The sequence below is a fragment of the Gastrolobium bilobum genome, unplaced genomic scaffold, assembly GCF_033153095.1.
Source record: "Gastrolobium bilobum isolate Gb01-03AN ecotype WA unplaced genomic scaffold, APGP_CSIRO_Gbil_v1 utg4445, whole genome shotgun sequence".
NCBI classification, from domain to species: Eukaryota; Viridiplantae; Streptophyta; class Magnoliopsida; order Fabales; family Fabaceae; genus Gastrolobium; species Gastrolobium bilobum.
This window is the reverse complement of record NW_026895940.1, coordinates 38,262-64,504: the sequence shown is the minus strand read 5'-3', so window position 1 is coordinate 64,504 and position 26,243 is coordinate 38,262. Positions and strand designations below refer to the sequence as shown.

The window sequence follows — 26,243 nt, the reverse complement described above, 5'->3', positions numbered from 1 at the left end:
GTGGTGGTGACAGTAGTGGCTGTGACGATGGTGGTAGTGGATGGTGACAGTAGTAGTGACGTCGTGGTGGTGGTGGTAGTGGTGGCGATGAGGGTGGTGGCAGTGGCGTGTGATGGCGATGGTGGCGGTGACGGTAGTGGTTGCGATGATGGTGGTGGTGGTTGATGGCGGTAGTGGAGGTGACGGTGACGGTGATAATGGTGGTGGCAATGGCGGCAGCGGTAGTTGTGGTGGTGGTGACGGTGGCATTGTGGTAGTGATGGGTGGAGGTGGTGGTAGTGGTGGCGGTGGCATCGTGGTGGTGAGGGGTGGTGACGACGGCACTAGTGGTACGATGGCGGCGACGACAATGATGGTGGCAGTAGTGTCGGGATTATGGTGGTAGTGGTGATGATGATGGTAGAGGTGGAGAGTGATTGAGAGAGATAAGTGTGTCTCATTTTGTACCCGGGAACAAAAAGCAGAAATTTTCTGATTCTTTTTTCTGTTCCCCAGCACAAAAATTAATCTGGTTCATCCCGGGAACAAAAAAATAAACCTGTTTTACCAAACGAGTTTCATATCCATTTATGTTCCCGGGAACAGAAATTAAAAAAAATTGATTCCGGAAAGGTTGTCATTCACACCCAAAGAACCACTTTAACCCAAAACCTTAAGGAGTTAAGGTGCTAGGTGAAGGCCTTTTTAACGATTTATATTATTCTCTAACACATCCCCTCACACAAGAGCCCTTTGGGTTTGAAGTGTGAATATTACACATGCCTAATTTTTTTTTATTTTTCTTGGTTTACCTTGTGTTTAGTTTAATTCCATTAGAAAGTGGAGGGCGGTAAGCATCGAACTCGTGACCTTGTGGTCAAGGAAGCTCTAATACCATGTAAAGAATCACTCCAACTCAAAACTTTAAAGTGTTAGGTAAGGGCCTTTTTAATGATTTATATTATTCTCTAACACCATATCATCACCTCTATTTCCATTTCATTCCATTCATATCCAAAAGTTCAGGAGAAATTTCATTTTGGAGGTTGTTAACTTTTTATGCTATTTAAATGTAATACCCGTGACTCATCCATATAAATTTTGGTGGTGAAAATTTGCTCCTCCCGTTATTCTATAAAATAAGTACTCATATGTTCCATATATGTTTTGGCAACATTGGAAAATCTCTTAATGGTATGCAAAGACAATTGCCAAAATTATTAAAAAAAATTGAATTTGCGTTTGCCGGGAGTCGAACCCGGGTCTATTGCTTGGAAGGCAATTATCCTAACCGTTGGACTACAAACGCTGGTTGAGGTAATGGTTGAATTTGATTATATCTAATTCTTATATTCCCCCTTGACTCTTTGAACAGAACATATAGTACTTTCTAATATATTATGTGCTTTTCTTCTCCAATATATCTCCTGATACTTCCCAGCTAGCCAAATTGGGGATAACTTCAAAGTGTTACATATGAATATCACATAGTTATGTACGCAAGTATAAGGTAATATATTTGATATTAAAATTATCTATAGTGCACTTAAATCTTCAATATATATACTTTTTTTCACATGTCACCAAATAATATTTACCCCATTTGACGTACCATTCTTACCATTGATCTATTCAACGCAATTAAAGAATAATAACCATTAGTATAGTCTAGCTGGCTAACCTGTATAAAAGGTGGCTAAACCCAAGTGCAGCTCAAGGGGAACCAGCAAGTGTCTCACACCCTTTCTTCCCCAATATTTTCTAGCAAAGAATAGAACACAGAAAACCATATCTTATCACCATGATGAATAATCAAACAAGTGAACGAAAGGGAGTTCCCTACATCTTAGCTTTAGTTGCCTTCATGTGAGGTGTGACAATGCGGCAAAAAGAGAGCTTGTTATGAGATATACTCTCACATTTCATAAAATAAATAAATAAATATTAAAAGTACCTAACACTCATCTCCTTCAACCTTAAATCCACTCTAACTTTCTTCTTACCTTCTCATTCTCTTTGTATCAAACCAACCAAACCCATCTTTTTATCTTATAAAGTTGAGTTTGTTTACTTGCTTTTCTTTTTGTTCATAAAGAAATTAGCTAAGGTTTCAAGTCAACAAATTTTAACTGCATCATCACCTTTAGTTACTAGTACCTTTTCTCTCTTGGAATTGGGTTCTCATTTTTCCCTGCTAGTCATGGGGGTCATGTCCATAAGTTATTCCTCAAGTTTACTTAGTAAACTCATCAGAGTACCTGAAAATAATGACTGGTACCCTACAAGGAGGAAGACCAATGTTGTGTATTGCCAGGGTGGTGGAAATGTTATCAAGTCCTCAAGCATGTCTTCTGTAATAACAGAAAGATCATCATTAGTTAGCACAGATCATGCTGCAACATTAATGGATGCAGGAAGTTTGGTCTTGTCACAAAATGGGAAAAGCCAGGCAGAGATTGTAGTGAAGGATTTGGTACCCTATGGTGGACCAACATCAACCACATTAATAGGATTGGAAGATGGAATAGGCATTGTCAAATTTCTAAGTGGGAAGAAGTTTTTTATTACTGGGGCAACTGGGTTTCTAGGAAAAGGTATATCTGTCTAAAGAGTATAATCATTTTTGTATATGCATCTTAAGTTTCCTCAATGCTTCCAATTGCTTTTAACTATGATATATAATGACATTTATTTAAAAAGAGGGCAAGCCTATGGTAAAGCTATTCCCTTGTGACTGAAAGGTCATGAGTTTGTATTCAAGAAATAGCCTCTTTGCAATTATGCAAGGGTAAAGCTGTTTACAAAATGTCTTCACCCCACCCTAGTTAGTCGGGATTTGATGAGAAGTGATTTTTTTATATATATATATATATATATATATATAATGACATTTATTTACTATTAATCCAGTTCTTATTGAGAAGATTCTAAGGACAGAACCTGATGTTGGAAAAATTTACCTTTTGATCAAGGCAAAGAATAAGCAAGCTGCAATGGAGAGATTGCAGAATGAAGTATGATTTTTTATGAAATTTTATTTTTCCAGCATGCATTTGTCAAATTTCATGGCTTCACTTACTTCCTGATCTTATATTAAAATTTTATTTGTGTTTGGTTTAGATCATAAACACAGAGCTTTTCAGATGCCTTAGACAAATCCATGGAAAATCATACCAAGCCTTTATGTTGAGCAAGCTAGTTCCTGTTTTAGGCAATATTTGTGAATCCAATCTTGGACTAGATGAAGATTTATGTGATGTTATTACAGAAGAGGTAGATGTAATTGTAAATTCTGCTGCTAATACAACATTTGATGAAAGGTTAGCCTCTAACTCTACCAAAAGCTTCTCCATCAATGATAAAAAATTTCCCATATTTTAATTTTTGAGTTACACAGTGTAATCATTTGACTAGTATGATCAGATATGATACTGCTATCAACATAAACACTAGAGGGCCATGCCGCCTTATGGGCATTGCAAAAAAGTGCAAGAAGCTTAAGCTCTTTCTGCATGTTTCAACAGGTAAAAAGATAAGGATAGGTTAAAAACTCAAATCCATGTGCTAAGTATGATTTATGATGTTTATAAAAAAATGTGAGAAAACTTTTGCTACTTGTAATGTGCAGCTTATGTCAATGGACAAAGGCAAGGTAGAATCATGGAAAGACCATTTAGCATTGGAGATTGCATAGCAAGAGAAAATTTTATAGCTGAAGTTCCACCAAAATACGTTCCCACATTGGACATTGAAGGAGAAATAAATCTGGTTTCAAATTACAAGGGAAATATTGAAGACAACTTACTAGCTCAAAAGATGAGGGAGATGGGTCTAGAGAGGTATTGGGTATCCTTATGTTTTAAATGACTCATTATTTATCCTTTTATTTCAATTTTTTTTTTTTTTTTTGTATGAAGATCAGGAAATATAGTAGATACAAAAAGATTCATCCTCCTATTTTGATTTCGATCTCACAAATTCTTGATGATTATTCAAATTTATTATCTAATTTGATTTAAATTTTTTACCAATAGCATGATACAAAAAAAAAGCAAGAGAGAGGCTGAAACTTAACTAAGAAAAAGTAATAAAATAAGACTTAATGGAACGGGAAATAAATTCACATACGATTAGTCTTAGACTAAAGGTGGAAAACTATTAGCATTGTGGAGAGGGAAATCACTTAATTCCACACGCCCTTTTTTCCATATTTATTTATGGGAAATGTACTTCTGTTGTCACTACAAAAGAAATTTTTTTCCAACAACACATAGAAAGTTAGGATATGCATGCGGATCCTGACTTTTTTCTTTTAAACCGGTGAGACTCACTTTTTCTGTGTCTGCTGCATCAGAAAAAGTGATGTAATGACAACAGAATTTTGGAACCCTTTATTTATTTAGGTTCATCTATTACGTATCCCAACTAATTTGGAATAAAGGTGATATTGATGTTAATGTCGATCTAATCTGATTTTAATTTATTTTGTTATATAGGGCCAGAAGATATGGGTGGCAGGATACTTATGTGTTCACAAAGGCTATGGGAGAAATGATGATTGACAAATTGAGGGAGGATATTCCAGTTGTTGTAATTAGACCCAGTGTTATTGAAAGCACTTTCAGTGAACCATTTCCAGGGTGGATGGAAGGAAATAGGTAAGTCACAACCTCATTTTCAAAAGAAAAAGAACTTAATTTGTATTATTAGAACTAACATTTTTTCTTTTTAACAACCAGGATGATGGATCCAATAGTTCTATGCTATGGGAAAGGGCAGCTAACAGGTTTCTTGGTAGACCCAAATGGAGTACTTGATGTGGTAAGTGACACTGAATAATTAAATAGTTTCACAAAATCCACTATCTTTTTAAAGTGAAAGAGAAGCAACCAATTCATAAATTCCATAGAATGGTTAATAATTCTCATACTAACAGTGGTTGATCACTTGCTATATCATAGGTCCCAGCTGACATGGTTGTTAATGCAACCTTGGCAGCAATGGCAAGGCATGGAGTGACCCAAAAGCCAGATATCAATGTGTACCAAATTGCTTCATCTGTTGTGAACCCTTTAGTCTTCCAAGACCTGGCAAGGTTGCTCTATGAACATTATAGTTCCTCACCATGCATTGACTCAGAGGGTAGGCCAATTCAAGTTCCATTGATGAAGTTGTTTAGCTCCACAGAAGAATTCTCTGGTCACCTATGGAGAGATGCTATTCAGAAAAGTGGCTTAACAGCTATGGCATCCTCAAAGGGGAAGATGTCTCAAAAACTTGAAAATATCTGCAGAAAATCAGTGGAGCAAGCAAAGTACTTGGCCAACATTTATGAACCATACACATTTTATAGTGGAAGGTTAGATACTCATTTTAACTTCACACTCTTCAACTAGTGGCAGCACTAGTGACTCAGGTTTGTAGGAAGCAAAAAATGAAAAAACAAATCATACATCTTATAAGGAATAAAATTACTGACTCAAAGACTGATAACTGTGATGCAGGTTTGATAACAGTAATACACAAAGATTGATGGAAAGCATGTCTGAAGAAGAAAAGAGGGTGTTTGGCTTTGATGTAAATGGCATAGATTGGAAAGATTATATAACCAATGTCCATATACCAGGTCTAAGGAGACATGTCATGAAGGGAAGAGGAATGGGTAGTCAGTGACTTAAATCTTGTGCTATGTAATCACTAGTCATATGCTGCAACAAACTGTAATAAAATATATACTTCTTTCCTTGAACCCTATAGAGTGTAGCAACAGCTACAAGGGTATCCTTCATTATCCATAATGTAATTTATTGATAATAATAATAATAATAATAATAATCAAATTTCTGTAATCCATTACTCTCTGGTTTTGCTTATTATATACAACTTTGCTTGGAATTTCCTTTGTCAAATACAGCCAGAATCAATGTACGTAGAGTGGTTTTTTCAGTTTCCAATGGGTTTATCAATTACTCTATTAGTGGCTCAAGCACGGTTGGATCCATATTGAGTGCGGCTTTTCCAAAATTATTTTTTCTATTCTTGGGCTCAAATTTGAGAACTCTAGTTTAAAAACTCATTACCATTTAAATAAGTAGTTGTTGGTTGGAGAGTAATTTTTTAGGAGAGAAAAATGTGGTAATTTTGTCAAACTTCAAAAGCAGTTTTTTATTATAAAATTTTCTTTTTTAGTTGCTTTCAATTCCCAATGCAAAAACCAGTGGAAGCAGTATGAAACAAGCTTGGAGTTAGATAAGTAAAGATAAATTATCTAAAGTAACATTAGTATCATCTTTCGGCAATGCTGGAAATCGACCACACACAAATCGAAAACAGAAAAGAAAAAGAGAGAGAGAGAGAGAATAGACACAACGATTTATCCTGGTTCACCCAATTTAGACTACGTCTAGCTTGTCTGTACTATATTCACCTCACCGCCACTCGTTATGAGTCACTCGGTTTACAAGGAAAATATAAATAGGATTAGAAAACCCTAACAACAGATATTTATGGGCCCAAGCCCAAACTGCTAAGGAAAATTACAATAAATCAGAGGCTACAACAGTACCTAGCCTCTACGGGCCCGGGGGCGCTGCCCCCCGGACCCCCGCCCGCTCACCTGGGAGCGGAATCCCAGTTGCCTTTCTGCTGACCCCGATAACTAGGGCCCTCATTAGCATGCGAAGTATGAGCCATACCCAACATTCTCCCACTTGGTGAATGCTTCGCATGTTTCTTCAATCCCAATGCAGCTGTACACCATTCAAACTTCTCTGAAGTCACTACCTTGGTCAGAAAATCAACATTGTTGACCTTTCTGTCAACCTTCTCCAGCAATACAACCTTGTCTTCAATCTTCTTTCTGATGAAGTGGTACTGTATGCCGATATGCTTGGTCCTCGCATGGAAACCTGGGTTCTTAGCCAAGAAAATTGCGCTCTGACTGTCACACCCAACGATCATCTCTCCTTGTGCAAAGCCAAGCTCTTTGCACAACCTCTGTAACCAAATAGCTTCCTTAACAGCATGTGTCAAGGCCATGTACTCAACCTCTGTAGTAGATAAAGCAACAGTGCTCTGCCTCTTACTCATCCAACTGATAGCTCTGCCGTATGATGAAACAACATATCCACTTGTAAACCTTTTACTATCAATGTCACCTCCCCAATCAGCATCCACAAAGCATCTCAGTTCTAACAATGTCTGTCCCCTTGAGCCCTTCACGCCTTCATAGCATAACTCAAGGTCAGACGTACCACGAAGATAGCGGAACACACGCTTCACAGCCGTCCAATGCTCATTTCCTGGCTTGGACATATACCTGCTCAATACTCCCACTGCTTGAGCAATATCAGGTCGAGTACAAATCATGGCATACATCAAACTCCCTACTGCACTAGCATAAGGAACTGACGCCATCTCCTCTTTTTCTTCTTCAGTCTTGGGACACTGGTCAGCCGATAACTTAGAACCAGTAGACATGGGAGTCAACACAGGCTTGCAGTCAGTCATCTTGAATTTCTTCAAAACATCCTCTATATACTTCCGCTGACCTAACCATAATCTTCCTTTGTCACGCTCCCTCTTAATCTACTTACCCAAGATCACATTTGCAGCGCCTAGATCTTTCATTTCAAACTGCTTTGCTAGCAGTCCTTTAACAGTGCTGATCATCTTCAAACTGTTTCCAACAAGTAACATGTCGTCAACATACAAAGTTAGAATAACAAAGTCACCTTCTAACCTTTTCACATAAACACAGTGATCAGCATCACAGCGGTCAAAGCCAAGCTTCAGCACATAAGTGTCAAACTTCATGTACCACATCCTCGGGGATTGCTTCAGGCCATACAGAGATTTATTCAGCTTGCAGACTAGCTCCTCTTTGCCTCTTGCAATGAACCCCTCTGGTTGCTTCATGAAAATAACCTCCTCCAAATCACCATGAAGAAAAGTCGTCTTCACATCCAGCCGCTCCACCTCTAGGTCATATGCAGCTACTACAGACAAAACCAGTCTTATGGAATTTAACTTTGCAACAGGTGAAAATACCTCACCATAATCAACCCCTTCTGTCTGTGGATATCCCTTTGCAACCAATCGAGCCTTGTAGCGCTCAATCTCCCCATTGGCACCAACCTTCTTCTTGAACACCCACTTGCAACCAATTGCTTTTCGGTCTGCAGGTAGATTCACCAAACTCCAAGTTTAATTTTTCATCAGAGACTTCATCTCTTTTTTCATAGCTTCCTCCCATTGTTTGGCATCCTCCGAGCTCCTCGCATGTTTTACAGTGCTCGGATCATCACCTGTAATACTAAATGCACAAACATCATCACTAGCACACAGGATATAATTTTCAGGTGTATACCTCTCAAATGGTCTTCTTTCCCTCGTGGATCTCCTCAGCACCGATGCTTCAACCTCAGCCTCGGTTTCAGAAAATTCATCTTCTACCTCATTATATTCAGCAGCTTCCGAATTCAAATTTCCCAATTCAACCTGTGAGTTTACTGTATCCTCTTTCAAACCCACATCCAACTCCACCGTCTGTAGCTTTTCAGGAGCTTCAGGAAAAATCTGATTCAACTTAGATTCTCTGAATACAACGTCTCTGCTGTAAGTTACACTTCTAGTATCCGGATTCCATAACTTATAACCTTTGACGCCAACCTTGTACCCAATAAAGATACACTTTTCAGATTTACTGTCATGTTTGCTTCTTTTCTCCTTGGGTACGTGCATATAAGCTTCACAGCCAAACACTCTGACATGAGATACGTCTGGCCTTTTTCCATACAGTGCTTCATACAGAGTCTTCTCCTTCAAAGCCGATGTAGGAGATCTGTTCTTCAGATAACAAGCAGTAGCCACTGCCTCTGCCCAAAACTCAGCTGCCAAGCCTGCACCGCTCAGCATACTCCGTGCTTTCTCCATGAGAGATCGATTCAACCTCTCTGCCATCCCATTCTGTTGAGGTGAGTAGGGCGTAGTCTTCTGTCTTACAATCCCATTGCTCGCACAAAACTGGTCAAATTTTGTTGAACAGAACTCCCCTCCATTGTCAGTTCTCAGCACCTTGATTTTTAGATCAAACTGATTTTCCACCAAAGCTTTAAACTCGCGGAACTTATCGAACACTTCATCCTTGATGCACAAGAAATATAACCATACATGTCTTGAAAAATCATTAGTAAAAGAAACATAATACCTTGATTTTCCATGTGATGCTACAGGTGTGGGACCAAACACGTCGCTGTGTATCAGGTCCAGAATCCCCTCAGCTCTTCCTCCTATGGAATCAAAAGATACCCAATTTTGCTTCCCTTGCAGGCAATGCTCGCAAAATCCAAACCCCATAGAGCAACTCGGAATTCCATCCACCAGCTTCCTTGATGTTAGAGTCTCCAGACCTTTTCCTCTAATATGCCCCAGCCTCCTATGCCATAACATAGCAGTGTCCTCTTCCGCCTGTTCTGAAACATAGCTTTTACCACTGAATACTGTGCTACCCAGCAGTTTCCACAATTTACCATGACGCTCTCCTCTTGCAATAACCAAAGCTCCTCAAGTCAGCTTGCAAGAATACTTGTCACTGCTAAAATTAATACCAGCATCTGTCATACTACCAACGAAGATCAGATTTCTGGTAAGCCCCGGAATATGCATCACACCCGGCAGATTCTTGACTGTCCCGTCACTCATCTTCAGCTTTACCTTCCCACGCCCCACAATTGCATGAGTCGTGTCATCTCTCATTCTAACTGTACCGCCAGAATACGATTCATAGGTGCAGAACCACTCCCTATGAGGTGTTATATGAAACGATGCTCTAGTGTCAATAATCCAGTCATTACAGTCACTATGACTGTCAAATGCCATGTACAGGTCCCCTGTACTTTCATCATCATCCTTCTTTGTACCCGAAGCAGAAGATTGTGAATCATCTCGCTTCTCAGGACCTACACTTTTACTTTTGCAATTCCTTCTCAGATGTTCAACCTGTTTGCACCTCTAGCACCTCATTTCAGATTTATCAGATTTATCACGGGACTTTGACCGTCCCCTCGATCTTCCTCTGTGACCAGACTTTGATCTGTCACCACTCCTCCCTCTAGCAACCAGAGCCTCATTGCTGGTACCTTCAGAACCTACCCTTCTCATCTCCTCAGATAATAAGGCAGCAACAACCGTCTCGAACGACAGTTTATTAACACCAGTACCAATTGACACAATGATGTGCTCCCAAGAGTTGGGCAGCGAACACAACAAGGTGCAAGATTTATCTTCCTCATCCTGATTGATGTCTATAGAAGAAAGTTGTGCACAAATAGTATTAAATTCATTTAAATGAGCAGAGAAAGCATCACCTTCGATCATCCGCAGATTATACAGCCTCCTTCGCAGGAACAGCTTGTTCACGAGTGACTTGCTCTAATAGAGACCTCCCAGCTTCATCCAGAGATCCTTCGCAGTCTTCTCAGAAGTTATGTTCACCAGAACGTTATCCGCTAGGCATAACCAGATCAGGCTTTGCGCCTTTCGATCGTCTCTGGTTCACGCCTTCAACTCCTTCGACTCGCCTTCACCTGACGTTTCATCACCAACAGGTTTTGTCGGTACCGATGGCTTATCATCTTCGATCACGTGCCACACGTCCCTGTCAACGAGCAGAGCCTCCATCTTCAGCTTCCATAACTCGAACCCTTTTCCTCCGAACTTTTCAACCTCGACCCGTGATTGGCCAGTCGACATCCTCTCCAGATCAATTTCGCAGTTTTATCTATGCCAAGAAAAAAAACCCAAATCGTGAAACCCCAATCTGTCACAGGAACCCTGGTCGCAGAACCAAAGCTCTTGATACCAAATGTTGGAAATCGACCACACACAAATCGAAAACAGAAAAGAAAGAGAGAGAGAGAGAATAGACACAGCGATTTACCCTGGTTCACCCAATTTAGGCTACGTCCAGCTCGTCTGTACTATATTCACCTCACCGTCACTCGTTACAAGTCACTCGGTTTATAAGGAAAATATAAATAGGATTAGAAAATCCTAACAACAGCTATTCATGGGCCCAAGCCCAAACTGCTAAGAAAATTACAATAAATCAAAGGCTATAACAGTACCTAGCCTCTACGGGCCTGGGGGCGCTGCCCCCCGGTCCCCCGCCCGCTCACCTGGGAGCGGAATCCCAGTTGCCTTTCTACTAACCCCGATAACTAGGGCCCCATCAGCATGCGAAGTATGAGCCATACCCAACAGGCAAGAGTATAGGGTGTTGTAGCTCTGCAGATGTATTTCGGCAAGAGTAATAACAAGAATAATTAATATGTAAAATATGTCTCTTCAATAATAACGAGAGATATTTATAAATAGTGAAGATTCCGCAATCATAAAAGAGAGTATAATCATTTCTACCCTTGTAGGCCCCACTATATGAGAAAAGTATTCTCACCTAGTACATGAGGTACATGTACAAGATAATGTGATCAAGCATGGTGAGATAATATTTGTATCACTTTAGAAATGGAAGGGTGTAATTAACTCCTCTAATCAGTCTTAGGGGCTAACCCAACGAATTGTCCTGTGTAGCCGGTCCATGAATAATGCTTTCACAGACTTGGATTCAAATGCACCATGGCCGACTTAAAACAATACACCAACTTGAATTAGAATCAAGTTCTTCCCTAAGACTTGTTTTGTAGTCCTCAAATATTAATTAAAAATACCAAGAGCTAGAGCTATTCTCACCTTTTTGGTTTTTTTTTTTATTGGGATAGGATATTGTAACAACCAATTAGTGTTACTACCAATCAATTTCACCGTTAGATCGATTATGTTGATCCAACGGTTATATTTATTTATGATTCCCCATATTTAACGTGAAAGCATTAAATATGAAAAATCATAACCATACAAAGGTGAAAATAAATATAAAGTATTAAATATGGAAAATCATAATCATACAAAGTTGAAAATAAATATAGCCAATGGATCAACATAATCGATCTAACAGTGAAATTGATTGGTAATAACATTGGTAGTAACACTAATTGATTGTTACAATATTTTCCCCCTTTTTGATTTACTATTTTTTTTATTTGTTATAATACACTGCTTTGTGGGATCTTTACGGTAGGTTGAAGTACACCGAAGAAGATAGAGTATGTTAGAATTGCTTCTAAAGATTTACAAGTATTTAGACTCCAAATGGAAAGAATTTTTTATGCTCGGATCATCATTGATTGGATGGTCTCTTTGTGAAAATGGAGAGGGTGAAAAGAGAAAGAGAAAAAATAACCGAGATAAAAAGGAAAAGGAAAAATTGGTCTTGTGAGAGAGAATACCGAGTTTTGAGTGTTTGGTTTGGACCTTAAAAAATATCCCCAAATGAGAGAGTACGGGTAGTAAAATCACCTATTCCCAAATCTCTATCCCAGTCTCATCTTAAGGAGCACTTTATTGATGCATCAGATGTACCATACATCTTTCCAAAAATAATAAAAATTTGAAATTTGATAAAAAAATACTTAAAAAGATATGGATTAAAAGTAAAGAAAATTTTCTCTTTTTAGTAAAAATATGTACCCAAGTTGTTAATTGTAATTTGGTTTGATTTCCAAAATTGTGTCTTTGACAAGCGATATGTGGCTTCACTATGAACTCTTAACGAGATTGATTTTGTATGGGACATGTCTTTTCCCTTGTCTAAACTTCTATCTTAAAATATATATATATATATATATATATATATATATATATATATTGTTCGCCTCATATCATCTTGAGCTTTCTGTTTTCACAGTCGTATGGCTTATCGCTGAACTACTTTACTTTGCAAGGTGGCAAATGTGGGATCTAGTTTCCTTCAATCACTTAACCCTTTATGGAATCAACAGGTTGCGGAGCTAGATTCCTGTTTACTTCTGACCAGTTATCCTATATTTGCTTTTCTCTTGTTTATTAGTGTTATGTAGTAATAAATCTTAAATTTTTCCGTTGAGGTTATTTGCAAAAGCTTTTGTTGCAGCATGAAGCTTTTGATGCTGATGCCCAAACAAGATTTCTTCAGTATGAAGGCCTAGCTTGGTCTGCCATCCCTTTTTCCATTCACGAGCTTGTGATACTGAGATATGTGTGGTATCTCATCAACTAGTTCGAAAGAAATGCGTCTTTATGGAAATCAAATTTTTTTATCTCCATAGATAATAGTATAATACCATCCGGTGATATCAACTTTTAAGGATAGTTAAATTTTACCAAACTACAACATAGAGACATGTTGGAAGATAAAATTCCTTCATCTAATACTAATTTCTCAGTCCTTCCTAATTGCTTTCCCATTATTTTCCACAAAATGCCGCATCGAACACCTATTCCTTTCAATCTATGCCAAAAGAAAAAAACATGTAATACGAATTCTGCTGACCGAATAATTTGCCTTCTAATTCAAATCTAGTTTTTCTGCAAGGTTTATCGTGCTTGTTTCTTTCAATTTACATAATTTAGAAAAAAGAAAAAAGAAATAAAAAAATTCCCAATTCATTTAGGGATTAAAATTTAGGAAAAATGTATGTCATTTTAAAGGATGTAAAGTTATATCATTTTAAAAGAGATAGAAAGAAATAGATAAAGGAGGAGAGAGAGTTGACAAAAAAAATAAAGATGTGAATCTCACCTCTTTGTGAGAGTAAAAGAATATAAATTGTGTCATTTAAAAAGATATACATTTTTCCCTAAAATTTAAAACCCAATGTTGAGCAAATAAAAAGAACATTGCGCAATAAAATAAACTTCGAAATTCCACATTTGCCGCAAAAGAAAGTAGGTTACTAGGTTCAAAGTTCAAACTATCAAAGGGGTAGAAAAGAAATCCACACAGGAGATCAGCACTAACCTGAACAGCTGAGGGAAGATAATTGGTTACCAACTTTGATATTGAAGATGGTAGATAGTGATATACGTAGACTAAATTTTTGGAGATATACACAACAGCATTGAAGTCAACATGCAAGAAAAAATCCTTAGATTCCCCTTTGTCCTTCCCAACTATTGAATTTGACCAACTAAAAACAAGTTTGACGAGTTTATATATACTTTTCATAGGCTATCTCAGGTCAAATGATAAACACCTATGAGCTCTGAATAATGAAATTGAACATAATTAGCAAGAACAAAACTGAATCACTACTAATATTTTCATGGAACTTTTACTAAAAATTGATAAGACATTGCAAAGTAAATCACAAACGAGATATAAAATCCCAGTCATTGCTTCTAAAGACGGGGAAAACAAGAACAAAAAAATATCCACATCTTGCTGGAATAATACAGATTCTGACATTGCTATCATCTAGACAACTTCTCCGACAGGGTGTCCAGCAAGTTCTTGAGCAGTTGAGCGTCACAAAAAACGGAATGTTTACTGCCCCTATTATACATCAAAGCAGGCTTGGCCAACCACCAAAAATGTTTGTAGTGTACATTCATGGATTTAAGTGCTTACAGCAATCTCATCAACGAGGGTGCACAACTACCTGACATTAGTGCAGAATGTGATGAAACTGTGATAGCAGTATGATATGCAACAGCAACATCATAAGAAGTAATCAGGTGTTCTCCGGGTGACGTCAGGTTCTCCTCTCCTGGGAGCAGGTTCAAACTGCAAAAAACATTTCAAATTTATGCAGAGTTGGTCAAAGGAACATGACTAAATATTTTACCATGCAGTACAGGAGCAAATTATATTGGACGACATAGGAGGAGACCTGGATAAATGTGTGGCCCTTGGAATCATCAACCTCCAAAATGGAAGCCATGTTCCCACATCGATAACAGTAGTTAGGAGCACTAAAAATGGTAACCACCTTCTGTTCCTGTTTCAACAAAACAATGGACATATCGAAAAACTTGACTTCCATAATTCCAAAGCAAACAAGACAAAAAGATCATTCTTTGAGAAGGTCAATTACATGAGCCCAGTTAAATCCATCCATAACCAGCTGATGAGCTCTAGCAATCAACTTAAGCTTGTTTGTGTGATTGAATTGTTCAGATATATCCTGGAAGAAATAATGTAAACTTGAATTGCAAAAAATACAATAGCCAATCTCTCAATGCTTCAAAAATAACATATTCAACAACGTAGAGTTCAGAAACTAAAATTTTGGTCACCTGGCCAAAAGTATACCCTGCACCCCGAGGAGAAATTCCCCAGCCACATCTGTCATCTGGGTCAGACCACAACAGATCACACATGGGCCCTTCATGAGGAACCTCTTGAACACGATCAAAGTTCCTTATGTTATCAAGGGTCTCAATTGAAGGTGATAGTCCACCATGCAAACAAAATATTTCGGATTCAACCTGGAAGGGACTATATTAAATTAGATTCTTTCTTGTTCATCATTACGGCCAGAATAAGACCATCATTTCATTATAATGAAAATGAACTGCCATTAAACTAGTCCCAAACTATAAACAAACTGAACAAACTTGAGCATATTATATTCACTACTCCTCAAGTTCAGTAGAATGACAAGGTCATCACGTCTTGCTTTGAAAATGATGGTACCAAGATTTGTATAAGGTAATAAAAATGGAGCACAGCTCCTACAAGACTCAATCACAGAAACCCAGCAACTGACACAATTCTGTAACAACAGCAATACAAAAAAATAGGAAATAAGCAAACCAGAGATGCACAATTACAATGGAAAAGATATTCAAGACATCAAACAATAACCCCAAAGAAGACTAATGACCAGCTAAAGAGAATCCCCCATCAAGTGCTTTCAGTTCCACATAAGCGTCATACTTGCCCATCTCCCTTTTCCCCCTTTCATTCCCCCTATATCCCCCTTCACTTCCTCCCCTCCGAATCTTCTATTCCACTTCCACCGAGGTCCCCTTCCCCATTCGTTGCCAGCCACGTGTCACTCATTGTAACTAACTCCCCTCCCTTTCCCTCCTTTGCCTCTTAGTTGTTATTTCCCCTTGTTTCCTTATTGCTGTTATTCCCAATTTCTCCTCTCATTTGGGCTGTCCTCCTGCGTTGGTAAACCTCTTTAAAAGGCTTAATAGGCCCATCAGAAAACTACAAAGACCTCCTCTAAATGGCAGAAATGTCAAAGCACTAATTCATATCTGGAAACATAATACAACTAGGGGTGATAAATAAACCAGGGGCCTTTGACTCGGCTCGTGAAGTCTTGAGCTTATATGCCTAAAATTGGTTGTTGGAACCAGGCTTGAACTTGTATAAAAGCTCGTTTAATAAAAAAGCCTTAGACTTCAATTCAAAAGCTCGACCTTAAAGCTCGACCTAGTATATTAATTTTTTTTTTTATTTTATATTTTATATTTTTTATACTACTTGTAATAGCCTTCTCTCTCTCCTCAATCCACTTCACCCTATTTTATTGGTTAAACAGACTTTTTGAATGATTTTATTTTATATTATGTTGTTTGGATATACATTGAATTTGTTAATGTTTATGGAATTACTAGTACTGTTGATTGTACATTCTGTTAGGATAAATTTTTATTGTCTTATTCTTTTTAAACAGGCTAAATCAAGCTTTCATTTTTTGTAAATAAGTCAAGCCACAGGCCGATAATTATATTCATAACAGGTAACAGGCTTGATCAGACTGACACATTTAAATATAGGCTTAGCCTTTTAAGACCAAAGCTCGGCTCGGCTCGGCCCGTTAACACCTCTAAATACAACCCTATCTAGTGCTTACAAAGACTACATTAATTTGATAAAATCTACCATATTATATCTTAGTCCATTATCTCACTCTGTTGCCCCTCCAATATTTTACTTTCTGAATAGAACACAGAAATTCAGGTTAGTTTAAAATTTATAAATGGGTACTGCTCAAATAAAACACAACACAACACAATATATACACACAGTTGTTCAAACCCCAGAACAAAGGGGGATAGTGTTAATATTTTGCTTAATCTAGGAAAAAGAATGTGATTTACTCAACAAATTCCACCTTCAATTTACAAAATAACTGACATGTAGCTTATTCTCAATATATATTGCCCTTTCCACCACTAAAAATCAGAAATGAAATGCATAAATGGAAAAAAAAATGTGCTAACCAATGCAGTCAATGGAAAGAAATCAAAAAGGTCTGTAAAGATCTTCCAAACATTAGCATTACCATACCTGCAAAATAAACAATCGTAAGAAAGAATTATCATGAGCTTTAAAAAAGAAATAAGGAATTAGATAAATCAGTAAGATAACAGCTATGATCAACTGATTTGTAGTCATAATATTGAGCCTATCAAAAAATTAAATCCAGATCAAGCCAAGCTGCATCTCTATCTAGATCCAATTACATATGATATTTGTTAGAATTTATTAAGTTTATTAGTCTTAGTGTAGCCAATCCCACTAACACTAAGACTAATAACGCTAATATATTCTAAAAATACTAATAAAACCACATCTCTTAACTTGTTATAATTCATATAGACGAGTGTGTGTATCACCTTTAAAGTTCAAACTCAATCTCAAATCTAAATATTAATGCCTTCACTGAACATAAGGAATATTATTGAGTTAAATTTATTTTTTAAACAGGCCACTGCATGTAGTCAGCATCATAACATTATCAAATCAATTAATACATCACCAGATCCACTTCAGATACAGAGGAAGTAACATAAAAAATCATATATGTTCAAAACACAAAAGTTCATAATGGTAGTAGCCATTTCGGTATTTGATAATATAACACAAACACATAATGAGAGCAAGGCCCATGAAGGAAAGATTGGCAGAGATCACATCACATCACATGCATCCTCAATCCTCTCCTCAAAAAGCAGCATTTCATGTCTTTGTTATTTTGAGCAGCATTCCCTTTTAAGGGATTATTTATTTAAATTTATATTATTTTCCCAAATGAAAACTGGATAGACATCCTGATGTTCTCGGTGATTCAGTCTGCAATATTGGATCCAACAAAATATCCTTGCTTATTATCTTCTCTCCCAGTTTCATTTTGGACGGTACTTCTGCATTTTGAATAGAACTACATATTCTTTACCCATGTTAGCAAGAACAAGACATTGTAAATCAGTAATATAGTGTATACAATTTCAACAGCGTAACTACTGATACAACGAGATGTTGCCACATCCATCAATATCAAAATCTAAGATCTCAAAACCGAGAATCTGGAATCAAATGGGTTATATAAAGCGTCAAATCAATGGAAAATTCAGATGATCACCACAAGGTTCTAGTTCACTTCATTTAAGGATACTAACTAAACAAAATCTGATGTTAAAATTATAAAAAAGAATATTGTAGGTGTTGAGATATATAGTTCCACATTGGTTGTATGAGCAACTAATGTCCTTTATAAGGCCTTGGGCACTCCCACCCTTTGAGCTTAAGCTTTTGAGGTGGTGTATCCCAAGGTTCTTTACATGATAAAGAAAAATGGTTTCCCAAACAGTCTATATAGTATGTATCTTAACACAAGTTTGTGACACCACCATAATGTTCATAACAAATTTGTACAATATTAACAGAACTTTAATTGAAAAAATTGCAAAATTATAAGAATACAAATCGTCTTTAGACGAAAGTATAGCCTGTTTTTTCCATTAGGACCTTAAATGACGGGAGTGAAAACTCACTTTCTTAAGCATTCATCGTAAAATCCATATACTTGAGTGATCTGTGCACACAAAAAATGATAAAGGAAAAATTAGCTCAAAAACAAATATACGAGTCTTAAAATCAAAGCCTGAACAGTTAGCAACAACAATTTGTTATACAACTATAAAGCCTCCAAGACAAGCTAATTTTTGTGGCATTAAGTAATGCAAGTACTAAAAACTCAGGAAAATAAGTGCCATAAGGGACCTCAGAAAACATAAGAATAATAACTTTGAACGCAAGATAAATGCCAACATATACCTGACGGCTTTCATGGTTTCCCCTGAGAATAGTAATTCGCTGAGAATACCGTACTTTCAGTGCCACAAGAAGCTGGATAGAATAACTAATTAGTACTTCTGACATATGATACAACAATTTCAAGCCAAGGGAAATCAAATAAATATACATCTAATTTCACCATCATTCAGTTATCTAAGAGACAATCACAGCATAAAAAATATCCAGATTCCAGAAAAAAAATTGCAATCCTCTAGATAAGCATGTTGATACTAACAGAAAGATATTTAATATACATCATTATTATTTAATACACTTAGATGTTTCAACCTTCAATGATATCAGAAGTCAAAATGCCTATCCTGAAACAACTATCAGATATACAACCCCAAATTCACAATATATTAATTTCAGGTTTGAGATTTCATCAGAATATGAAATTCTCAAATCCTGACAATGCCCAAAAATCTCAGCAATAACCTCTGCCTGGTATTCACATGTTGAGAATTGGATGCTGACAAACTTATCTTGAAAATATAATTATAATATAATGCAACTTGTTTCTAATTTTTATCAACTGCAAACTTAATGAATCTAGCCATGTTGAAAAGCTGCAAACAAATGCTCTGCACATTCTAATTATATTTTCTTATTACGTTATAAAAAGAACGAAGTTATTTGCAATTTGGGGACAGTCCCATTTTCTATTTCACCCTAATAGCAAGACAAAACTTAAATGATGCTTACCCTCAGCCCACACTTTCATAGACTTCACTCACCCTAAAGCATGAATAACATAAAACGCAAGCTCCCAAAGAGGGTTTTTTTGGCTTTGGGGGGATGAGAATAGCAAAATTACAAAGTAACAACTATTAATAAGTGCAGAAAAGTAAGTTTATCTTTGCTGTACTTACTGTTACAGTTTCAACTGAATAATAACCCCGGTCCACATAATCACCCATAAACAAGTAATTAGTATCTGGACACTGTAAACAAAACACATATTTTTAGATTTCATATATAAATAATCACAAAAATAAATAAGATATCCACAAAAATCCTATTACAAAAAAATCATTTTGCAGAAGTAAAATGTTAGTAGACTTCAACATGATAATATTAGGGTTGCAGTGAATTCAATGAGTAGTTCCCCGATTATACCATTTACTCCACAATACCTTTGATGCACTTCAATCTTCAAAAGCTTTTTCTTTAGCAGGTCTCAATTAGTTAGTTAAGACATTCCCCAGCTGAAACAGAAGAATTGAATACAAAAAGAAAGTGATAATCAGAACTCATACCTTCCCTCCAATTCGAAATAGTTCAGCAAGATCATGAAACTGCCCATGAATATCGCCACAAATTGTCACAGGGCTTTTCACAGGCTGTGGTACAGGAGAGAGACAGAGAGAGAAAAATTAATGCTTTCTCTCTCAAAGAGAACAAACTTGCAATTAAAAGTCACACTGAGATACTGAGATGTATTGGCATTGGAAAACCGCTACATAGCACAGGCATTTTAAAAGGATTGGAAGATTTACTTCTTTATGCCATAAAAAAGGCATTAAAAGCAATAACATCAGACAAATGAACCCAAATAAGGGGGGAAACCAAAATAAATAAATAAGGGCCTATTTGATTGTGTTCTTCTTTTTGTTCTTAAAACTATTTTATAGAATAGTTAATGAAATAGGTGTTTTCTGTGTTTTGAAAGTTAAAAGTCAAAACACAAAACAAAAACAACTTAGACATGTTCTCTAAATTTGATTCTAAAAACTAAAAAACAAATAATTCTTAGAACTATTTTTACAAAACAGGCCTTATCAAACAGGTTTTTTTTTTGTTTTTTTGTTTTTTTTAAAATCAAAAAACTATTTTTGGAAACACAATTCAAACAGGCCCTAAATAAATCAAAATCCAACAACTCATTTCTGACTTCACAAAGGATTAATTTTCATGCAAAGCAAGCAAGCAGCAGATCAAAACATAGTGAAGCATGTGAGATCAATATCCACAGAAATAGGCAAAGGGCTCAATGAAATGTAAAAAAGAAATAAGAAGGCAGGAAGAAAGGGTTGCACCTGGACATTGCTTTCGTCCATTAAAATCTCCTTAGCCTTGTCACATAAAACTCTAACCTATAGGCAGAACAGAAAACAAGAGCATTAGTTTATTTTTATATTTACTTCTCCGAAAGATAATAATAGCAAAAGGAGGAAGAGATATTGGAGATAGCTTCACAAAAAAGGGTCATGACTGCTTTGTTAAAACAACCCAGAAAATAGAAAGAAAGAAAGAAAGACAATCAGCATAATATGATATTTCTAACTTGAATAAGTACCAAAGGGTACATAGGTCACAAAGGAAGCAATAAAATCTATTCATTTTCCCATCTCAAACTTTGAGAGATAAGATCTTTTGCAAAGATAAATAAATAAAGCAACACTGTTGATACAAAAGTGATTAAGGATGAACCAACATCAACATCACCCACAGTTATAAATAGCTAGTGTCAGCTGCTAGCAGGCGACCCCAAAAATGCTAGTGGTAAAGCAGGTAGCGGTATAACTGCTACAATGAAGTTCACATAAGTGCTATACTAAATTATACTACACATATATAAATGCTCAAAAATAAAATACTACCCAAAATTAAAGACATTCATTCATAATTACAGCCTTGCAGGAAATACTGGAGCTGAACAGAGAGCAAGAAATTTCGGGAAGATACTTGGTAATATGAAAAATATGTTTATTTGACAGCTTGTGATAAATTACAGGTGGAGGATGAGTCCAGCATTACCTTCCCATAAGGTATTGGTCGGTGAAAAGAGAGGAACTCATCTTACAGGCTAATTGTGTGTTGTTAACAACATTGATGAGTAGGTCGCTGGAAAACAGAGGACATAATTCACTGATGTTGATGGGTTGTCAAAAACAGAGTCGAAGAAAGGAGTGAGTGGACACACCGGAAAATGAGTGGACTTGCTAGAAAATCACCGAAAATGAGTCACAAGGGTGGAGAGTGGCAAAAGGGTCATCATTGAGAAGGTGGCATACCAGATAGCGTTTGCAATTTAAAGAATGGGTAAAAGTTAGATTATTTTCATTCCTTCACCGTAGTGCCATGATTGCGTCGCTATGACCATGATTTGCTACCTGCAATTTTGGCTCCAACGGCCACTATTGCAAACCATTGCATCGCATGACAGAAGTATTGGCTAGGTGTCGCTACCCACACCTGTAGCGGTATAGTTTGCGAAAGCAGTTTATTACCGAAACTTACTTGAGAAAAAGTAGTAAAACAATACTTAATGAAATGAAAAATAAATTATTGTACAATTTGTCATAGGAAGAAGTGGAGAAAAGTCATTAGGATTGTCGGTAGATTATTTCCCAAATACCCCTTTTTAGTCCTTTGTACCTAGATTTATTTATTTACTTTCTCTGTTATTTATTTCTCCTCCCGAATACAGTTGATTCATGCCACCCTTTTCTTGAATCCTCTTCCCACTCCTCCACTACCCATTAATTAATACCATCCACAATAAATGAGATAACTAATCAAAATTTAATAAAATTCATTTTAAAATTCAAAATCAGGATAACAAAACCAGAAAACCCCATTTAATGGAATTTAATTAAATTTCATAACATTACTTTTAATTTTTTTCTCTTTTGTCTTTTATTTTACCATAACATCAATCTTAAATCTCTCATAATCACATGCATGAAGGAACAACCCTCCTGTCTCATCTCTCTCTGTCTTGTTTCTCTATCTAAAAGCACTGCAAGAATGCAGAAATGGCTGCTGAGGCGAGTTCTCTGATATGGGTTTTATGAGGTGGCCACACCGCCAGTGAGGGGTGGGCTTGCCAGTTCAGACAAGAAAAAGAGCAGAGTCAAGAGAAAGAGAAAGAGAGAGCTAAATAGGGTTCGAAATAGTCGTAATGGCAACATATCAGAAAAAATGGGTCAAAAGTCAATACTTCCCCCCTTAAATTATACATGAGACACTGCACACACAAGGACAAAGAGGGGATCCACCCTTCCTTCACTGTAGTGTAGTGGAGCAATTTGCCATGATTGCAGTCGCTACTCCAAATCGTAGCATTGCAGAGTGGAAATTACAAATGGGGACCACAACGCCGTTATAGCAGCGCAATAGCACACAATCGATAACTTATAGAGCCAGGACAAATTTAAGTGGATAACTCTTACTAAGTTTACCACCAATCTGCAATATATACTAGAAATTACCTCATCTTTCCAAATAATTTAGGGAACTAGCAACAGTTCATGAAAATTCTGATTCAGTGTAAGATAGCTTGAATGACAGACAGGCGGCCCAGTGCCCAAGGCTCCCACCATTTTGGGCTCCAAAGAGGATTGGATATATGCAACTTACCTCTAAGAGCAGAGATTATGTTTCCATGACCACCTGGTCACATGATCACAAGGGAGAAACCTTAAGGTTGATCCAAAGCCTTGCCCCCTCTCACAGTTTGAAATACACATAATCCTCCATTTTTTAAACTAGGTTGTCAGTAGCGGCCCGTAGCGCTGCTAAACCGCTACCGTAGCGGGTAGCGGCAGTCGGCCGCTACAAACCGCGACGCTACGCGACATTGGCCGTAGCGGAATGTAGCGGCGGAACGTAGCAGCAATACCTCTACCCGCTACACCCGCTACCCCGCTACACCACTCCCATGTTGGAATTTGATGAAGAATCCGAAGATGATGATGATTTTCTTTATTAGTTCACTTCTTGTACTTGACTATTTGACAATTTTATTGTTCAGTTGTGTTTAGTTTTGGATCCTTCCTTTATGTTCCTTGTATTTGACATTGATTGTGGAATTATGTGTTTGATTTTGTGTGACTTCTTATGTTTGAGCATTAATACTAAAAGCGGTATTGCCTTGTTTCTTGACTGTTAGTATAATATATGTAGAATTAATACTTCACGGTAGCGGTAATACCGCTATCTGCTACACCGCTATACCATTTTCGGGGTCGGCGGCTACTGGCCGCTAACTGCTATTGACAACTATGTTTTTAAATGTCAAACCTGCCAAATGCGTAACATCTCTCTTTGTAACCTTTAGCAGAAGGTCGTAACAATCTCCTCCTGACCTAGTGAAGCCATTTGTAACATACCACATACCATAATTCACCGTCTATAAAGAAAAACTCCATCAAACTTCATTAGAATTGAGGAGTCGATGTAACCCTATACGGCCATATGACTATAACCAATTCCAAACAAGCTTACAGAAAGCTACTTTTATAGCTGAAAATGAAAATCTGTTATTTTGTTGGGAACAATGTCCATTTCTATATAAAAAATAAATAAAAATTCATCGTCATAATTGATCCACATCAAGTAAGACTCGAGCTACTACTCCATATTTCACGTGGTTTTCGATTCGAGCCTTATAATGATCCTGTTCTCAGCGATTTAAAAACAAAAAAGCAAGAAGAAGAAATAATAATAATAATAATAATAATAATAATAATAATAATAAGCTAAAAATTAACCACTACATAGACACAAATCAAGGTTAATTCCGTATCTACGTGGCGTAGAAACAAGCAGATCGTAATGATTGATATGAAAGGAAATGGAAACCTGTTGCTCAGAGAGTGGCTTGCACTGCATGAGCTGTGAGATCTGCTCGTCAAGATCGAGGGTGGATTCCTCCGATGGCAAGGAATTGACGCCCATGTTGCTCGCTCCTCAATTTGATTAGGGGAAAACCCTAACCCTAGATGAAGATTGATTTTCTCCGGTGAGGTCGAAGTGCAGAAAGCACAGTGAGGAGTGAGTGGACGGAAATAAGAGGAAACAGAAGATGGAGTCTAACGTAAATATAGTTGCTTTGCACGATGCTATTAATTACTAAATTTTTTTATATAATAAAAGGGAACAGATCCCTCTCCAAAAAAAAAAATTTGAAATTTTTTACAAATTACACTATGTTCTCTCCGGAAGAATACAGTGTAATCAGTGTTCTCCTAGAGGAACAGTGTAGTTTATAAAAATTGATAAACAAAAAAGTTTGTAAATATAACCTGTCCCTAATAAAATAAAGTATTTTAAAGATATATAATATTGCATTTTTTTTAAATTAATTTAGTTTTTAACATAAAATTTAAAGGGAGGTTATAGTTATTATCTCTGTTTCTTACTACCTCTTACTATTAAATCTTAACCGTTGATTTCCGTCAATCTAACGATTATAATTTATTGGGTCATACTTATTAATTAATTATTGATTTTTAATAAATTACAATCGTTAGATCGAAAGAAATCAACGGTTAAGATTTAGTAGTAAGAGGTAGTAAAAAAAAGAAGTAGTAAATATAATCTCTCTCAAATTTAATATATATATATATATATATATATATATATATATGAAAAACAAGGAAAGTGATTTAGTTTCCTCTAGACACTTCGAAATTTGTGTTTTTATATTTTATTTTATTTTAAATAAAATAATGATGGGCTCCACTGGTTTCTATCTGTGTAGCATGACGGGACTCATGTCCTTCAATATGACGATTGTTTGACCCATTAACAAGAAGAACATAGAAGGAAAAGAGAGGAAACTAAGACAAGGAGAAACACTTTTCCAAAAAAAAAAAATAAGACAAGGAGAAAGAAAGATAACTTTTCATTGTCTCTTGTACATGTGTTGATTTATAAACTCTCACCATATATTATAAGTTACAAAGGAAAAGAATTAATAATTATGAGGAGTTACAATTTGAAATAATATCTGTGAGAGTCATAGACATCCACATAATTATATTATTTATAACATTTTCTCTTGAATGTCCATTAAAATTATGTACCTCGTTAAAATCTTACTAGAAAAAAATCCTATGGGAAAAAAATCCTAGTGAAGAAAAAAAATATACATTTCTAATAATATGTTTCGCATGTTGCCTCATTAAAAATCATACCAAGAAAACCCAATGGAGCAAAACTTTGGTGAGGGGAAAGAGAGTGCAACACATATTTTACTCCCGTGATTATAATATCATTTAGTCTACAAATTATAGTCTTATAGATCAGCTTCTCAAAATTTGAATTAGGTTATGTCTGCCAAATTATCTCTTGTATAAATTTGTTGAACGCGTTTTGTTTCCACTTGTGATCGAAATCTTGTTTGGGATCTGCCTTTGTGTGGTTCAGTAAATAACTTGTATTGTTATTATTCTAGTATCTTTGTGCTGGAGAAGAGTATAATCCTGCTAATAGACTTACAAACAAGAAAGGAAAAATGTGAGAATAAAATGGGAGAGGATATGGGGTTAGAAAGTTG

The 26,243-nt window shown here is 36.5% G+C and overlaps 2 protein-coding genes and 1 non-coding gene across 4 annotated transcripts; 1 reads left to right on the top strand and 2 right to left on the bottom strand.

Annotated features, from left to right (window-relative positions):
• Positions 1 to 1,216: 1,216 nt before the first annotated feature.
• Positions 1,217 to 1,288, bottom strand: TRNAG-UCC (transfer RNA glycine (anticodon UCC)). Its single transcript has one exon. It is a non-coding gene; the product is annotated as a tRNA-Gly (tRNA).
• Positions 1,289 to 2,264: 976 nt separating this feature from the next.
• Positions 2,265 to 5,685, top strand: LOC133296893 (fatty acyl-CoA reductase 2, chloroplastic-like). The gene is made up of 9 exons (XM_061495942.1): positions 2,265 to 2,573; positions 2,890 to 2,993; positions 3,100 to 3,299; positions 3,403 to 3,503; positions 3,608 to 3,818; positions 4,476 to 4,637; positions 4,719 to 4,800; positions 4,941 to 5,338; positions 5,484 to 5,685. Exons 1-9 carry the CDS (start codon positions 2,324 to 2,326, stop codon positions 5,650 to 5,652), a joined length of 1,677 nt encoding a protein of 558 aa, XP_061351926.1. The 5' UTR covers positions 2,265 to 2,323; the 3' UTR covers positions 5,653 to 5,685.
• An 8,410-nt stretch (positions 5,686 to 14,095) lies between these two features.
• Positions 14,096 to 24,782, bottom strand: LOC133296890 (serine/threonine-protein phosphatase PP2A-4 catalytic subunit-like). 2 transcript variants are annotated; one of them, XM_061495939.1, is made up of 11 exons: positions 24,545 to 24,782; positions 20,995 to 21,051; positions 20,215 to 20,298; positions 19,828 to 19,899; positions 18,935 to 19,006; positions 18,652 to 18,692; positions 17,098 to 17,164; positions 15,154 to 15,345; positions 14,952 to 15,041; positions 14,748 to 14,855; positions 14,099 to 14,641 (listed from the first exon to the last, which is right to left on the bottom strand). In XM_061495939.1, exons 1-11 carry the CDS (start codon positions 24,638 to 24,640, stop codon positions 14,576 to 14,578), a joined length of 945 nt encoding a protein of 314 aa, XP_061351923.1. In that variant the 5' UTR covers positions 24,641 to 24,782; the 3' UTR covers positions 14,099 to 14,575. The 2 variants fall into 2 exon arrangements, with proteins under 2 accessions (XP_061351924.1, XP_061351923.1); XM_061495940.1 differs by lacking the exons at positions 20,215 to 20,298; positions 20,995 to 21,051 and having other exon boundaries at positions 14,096 to 14,641.
• Between the last annotated feature and the right edge of the window lie 1,461 nt (positions 24,783 to 26,243).

Coding starts and splice junctions, on each gene's coding strand:
- LOC133296893 (XM_061495942.1), top strand. CDS start 2,324: ATGTCTTCTGTAATAACAGAAAGATCATCATTAGTTAGCACAGATCAT. Junction 2,574..2,889: donor AACTGGGTTTCTAGGAAAAG/GTATATCTGTCT, acceptor CTATTAATCCAG/TTCTTATTGAGAAGATTCTA. Junction 2,994..3,099: donor TGGAGAGATTGCAGAATGAA/GTATGATTTTTT, acceptor TGTTTGGTTTAG/ATCATAAACACAGAGCTTTT.
- LOC133296890 (XM_061495939.1), bottom strand. CDS start 24,640: ATGGGCGTCAATTCCTTGCCATCGGAGGAATCCACCCTCGATCTTGAC. Junction 20,299..20,994: donor TGGACGAAAGCAATGTCCAG/GTGCAACCCTTT, acceptor CCTGTACCACAG/CCTGTGAAAAGCCCTGTGAC. Junction 14,642..14,747: donor AGGGCCACACATTTATCCAG/GTCTCCTCCTAT, acceptor TGTTTTTTGCAG/TTTGAACCTGCTCCCAGGAG.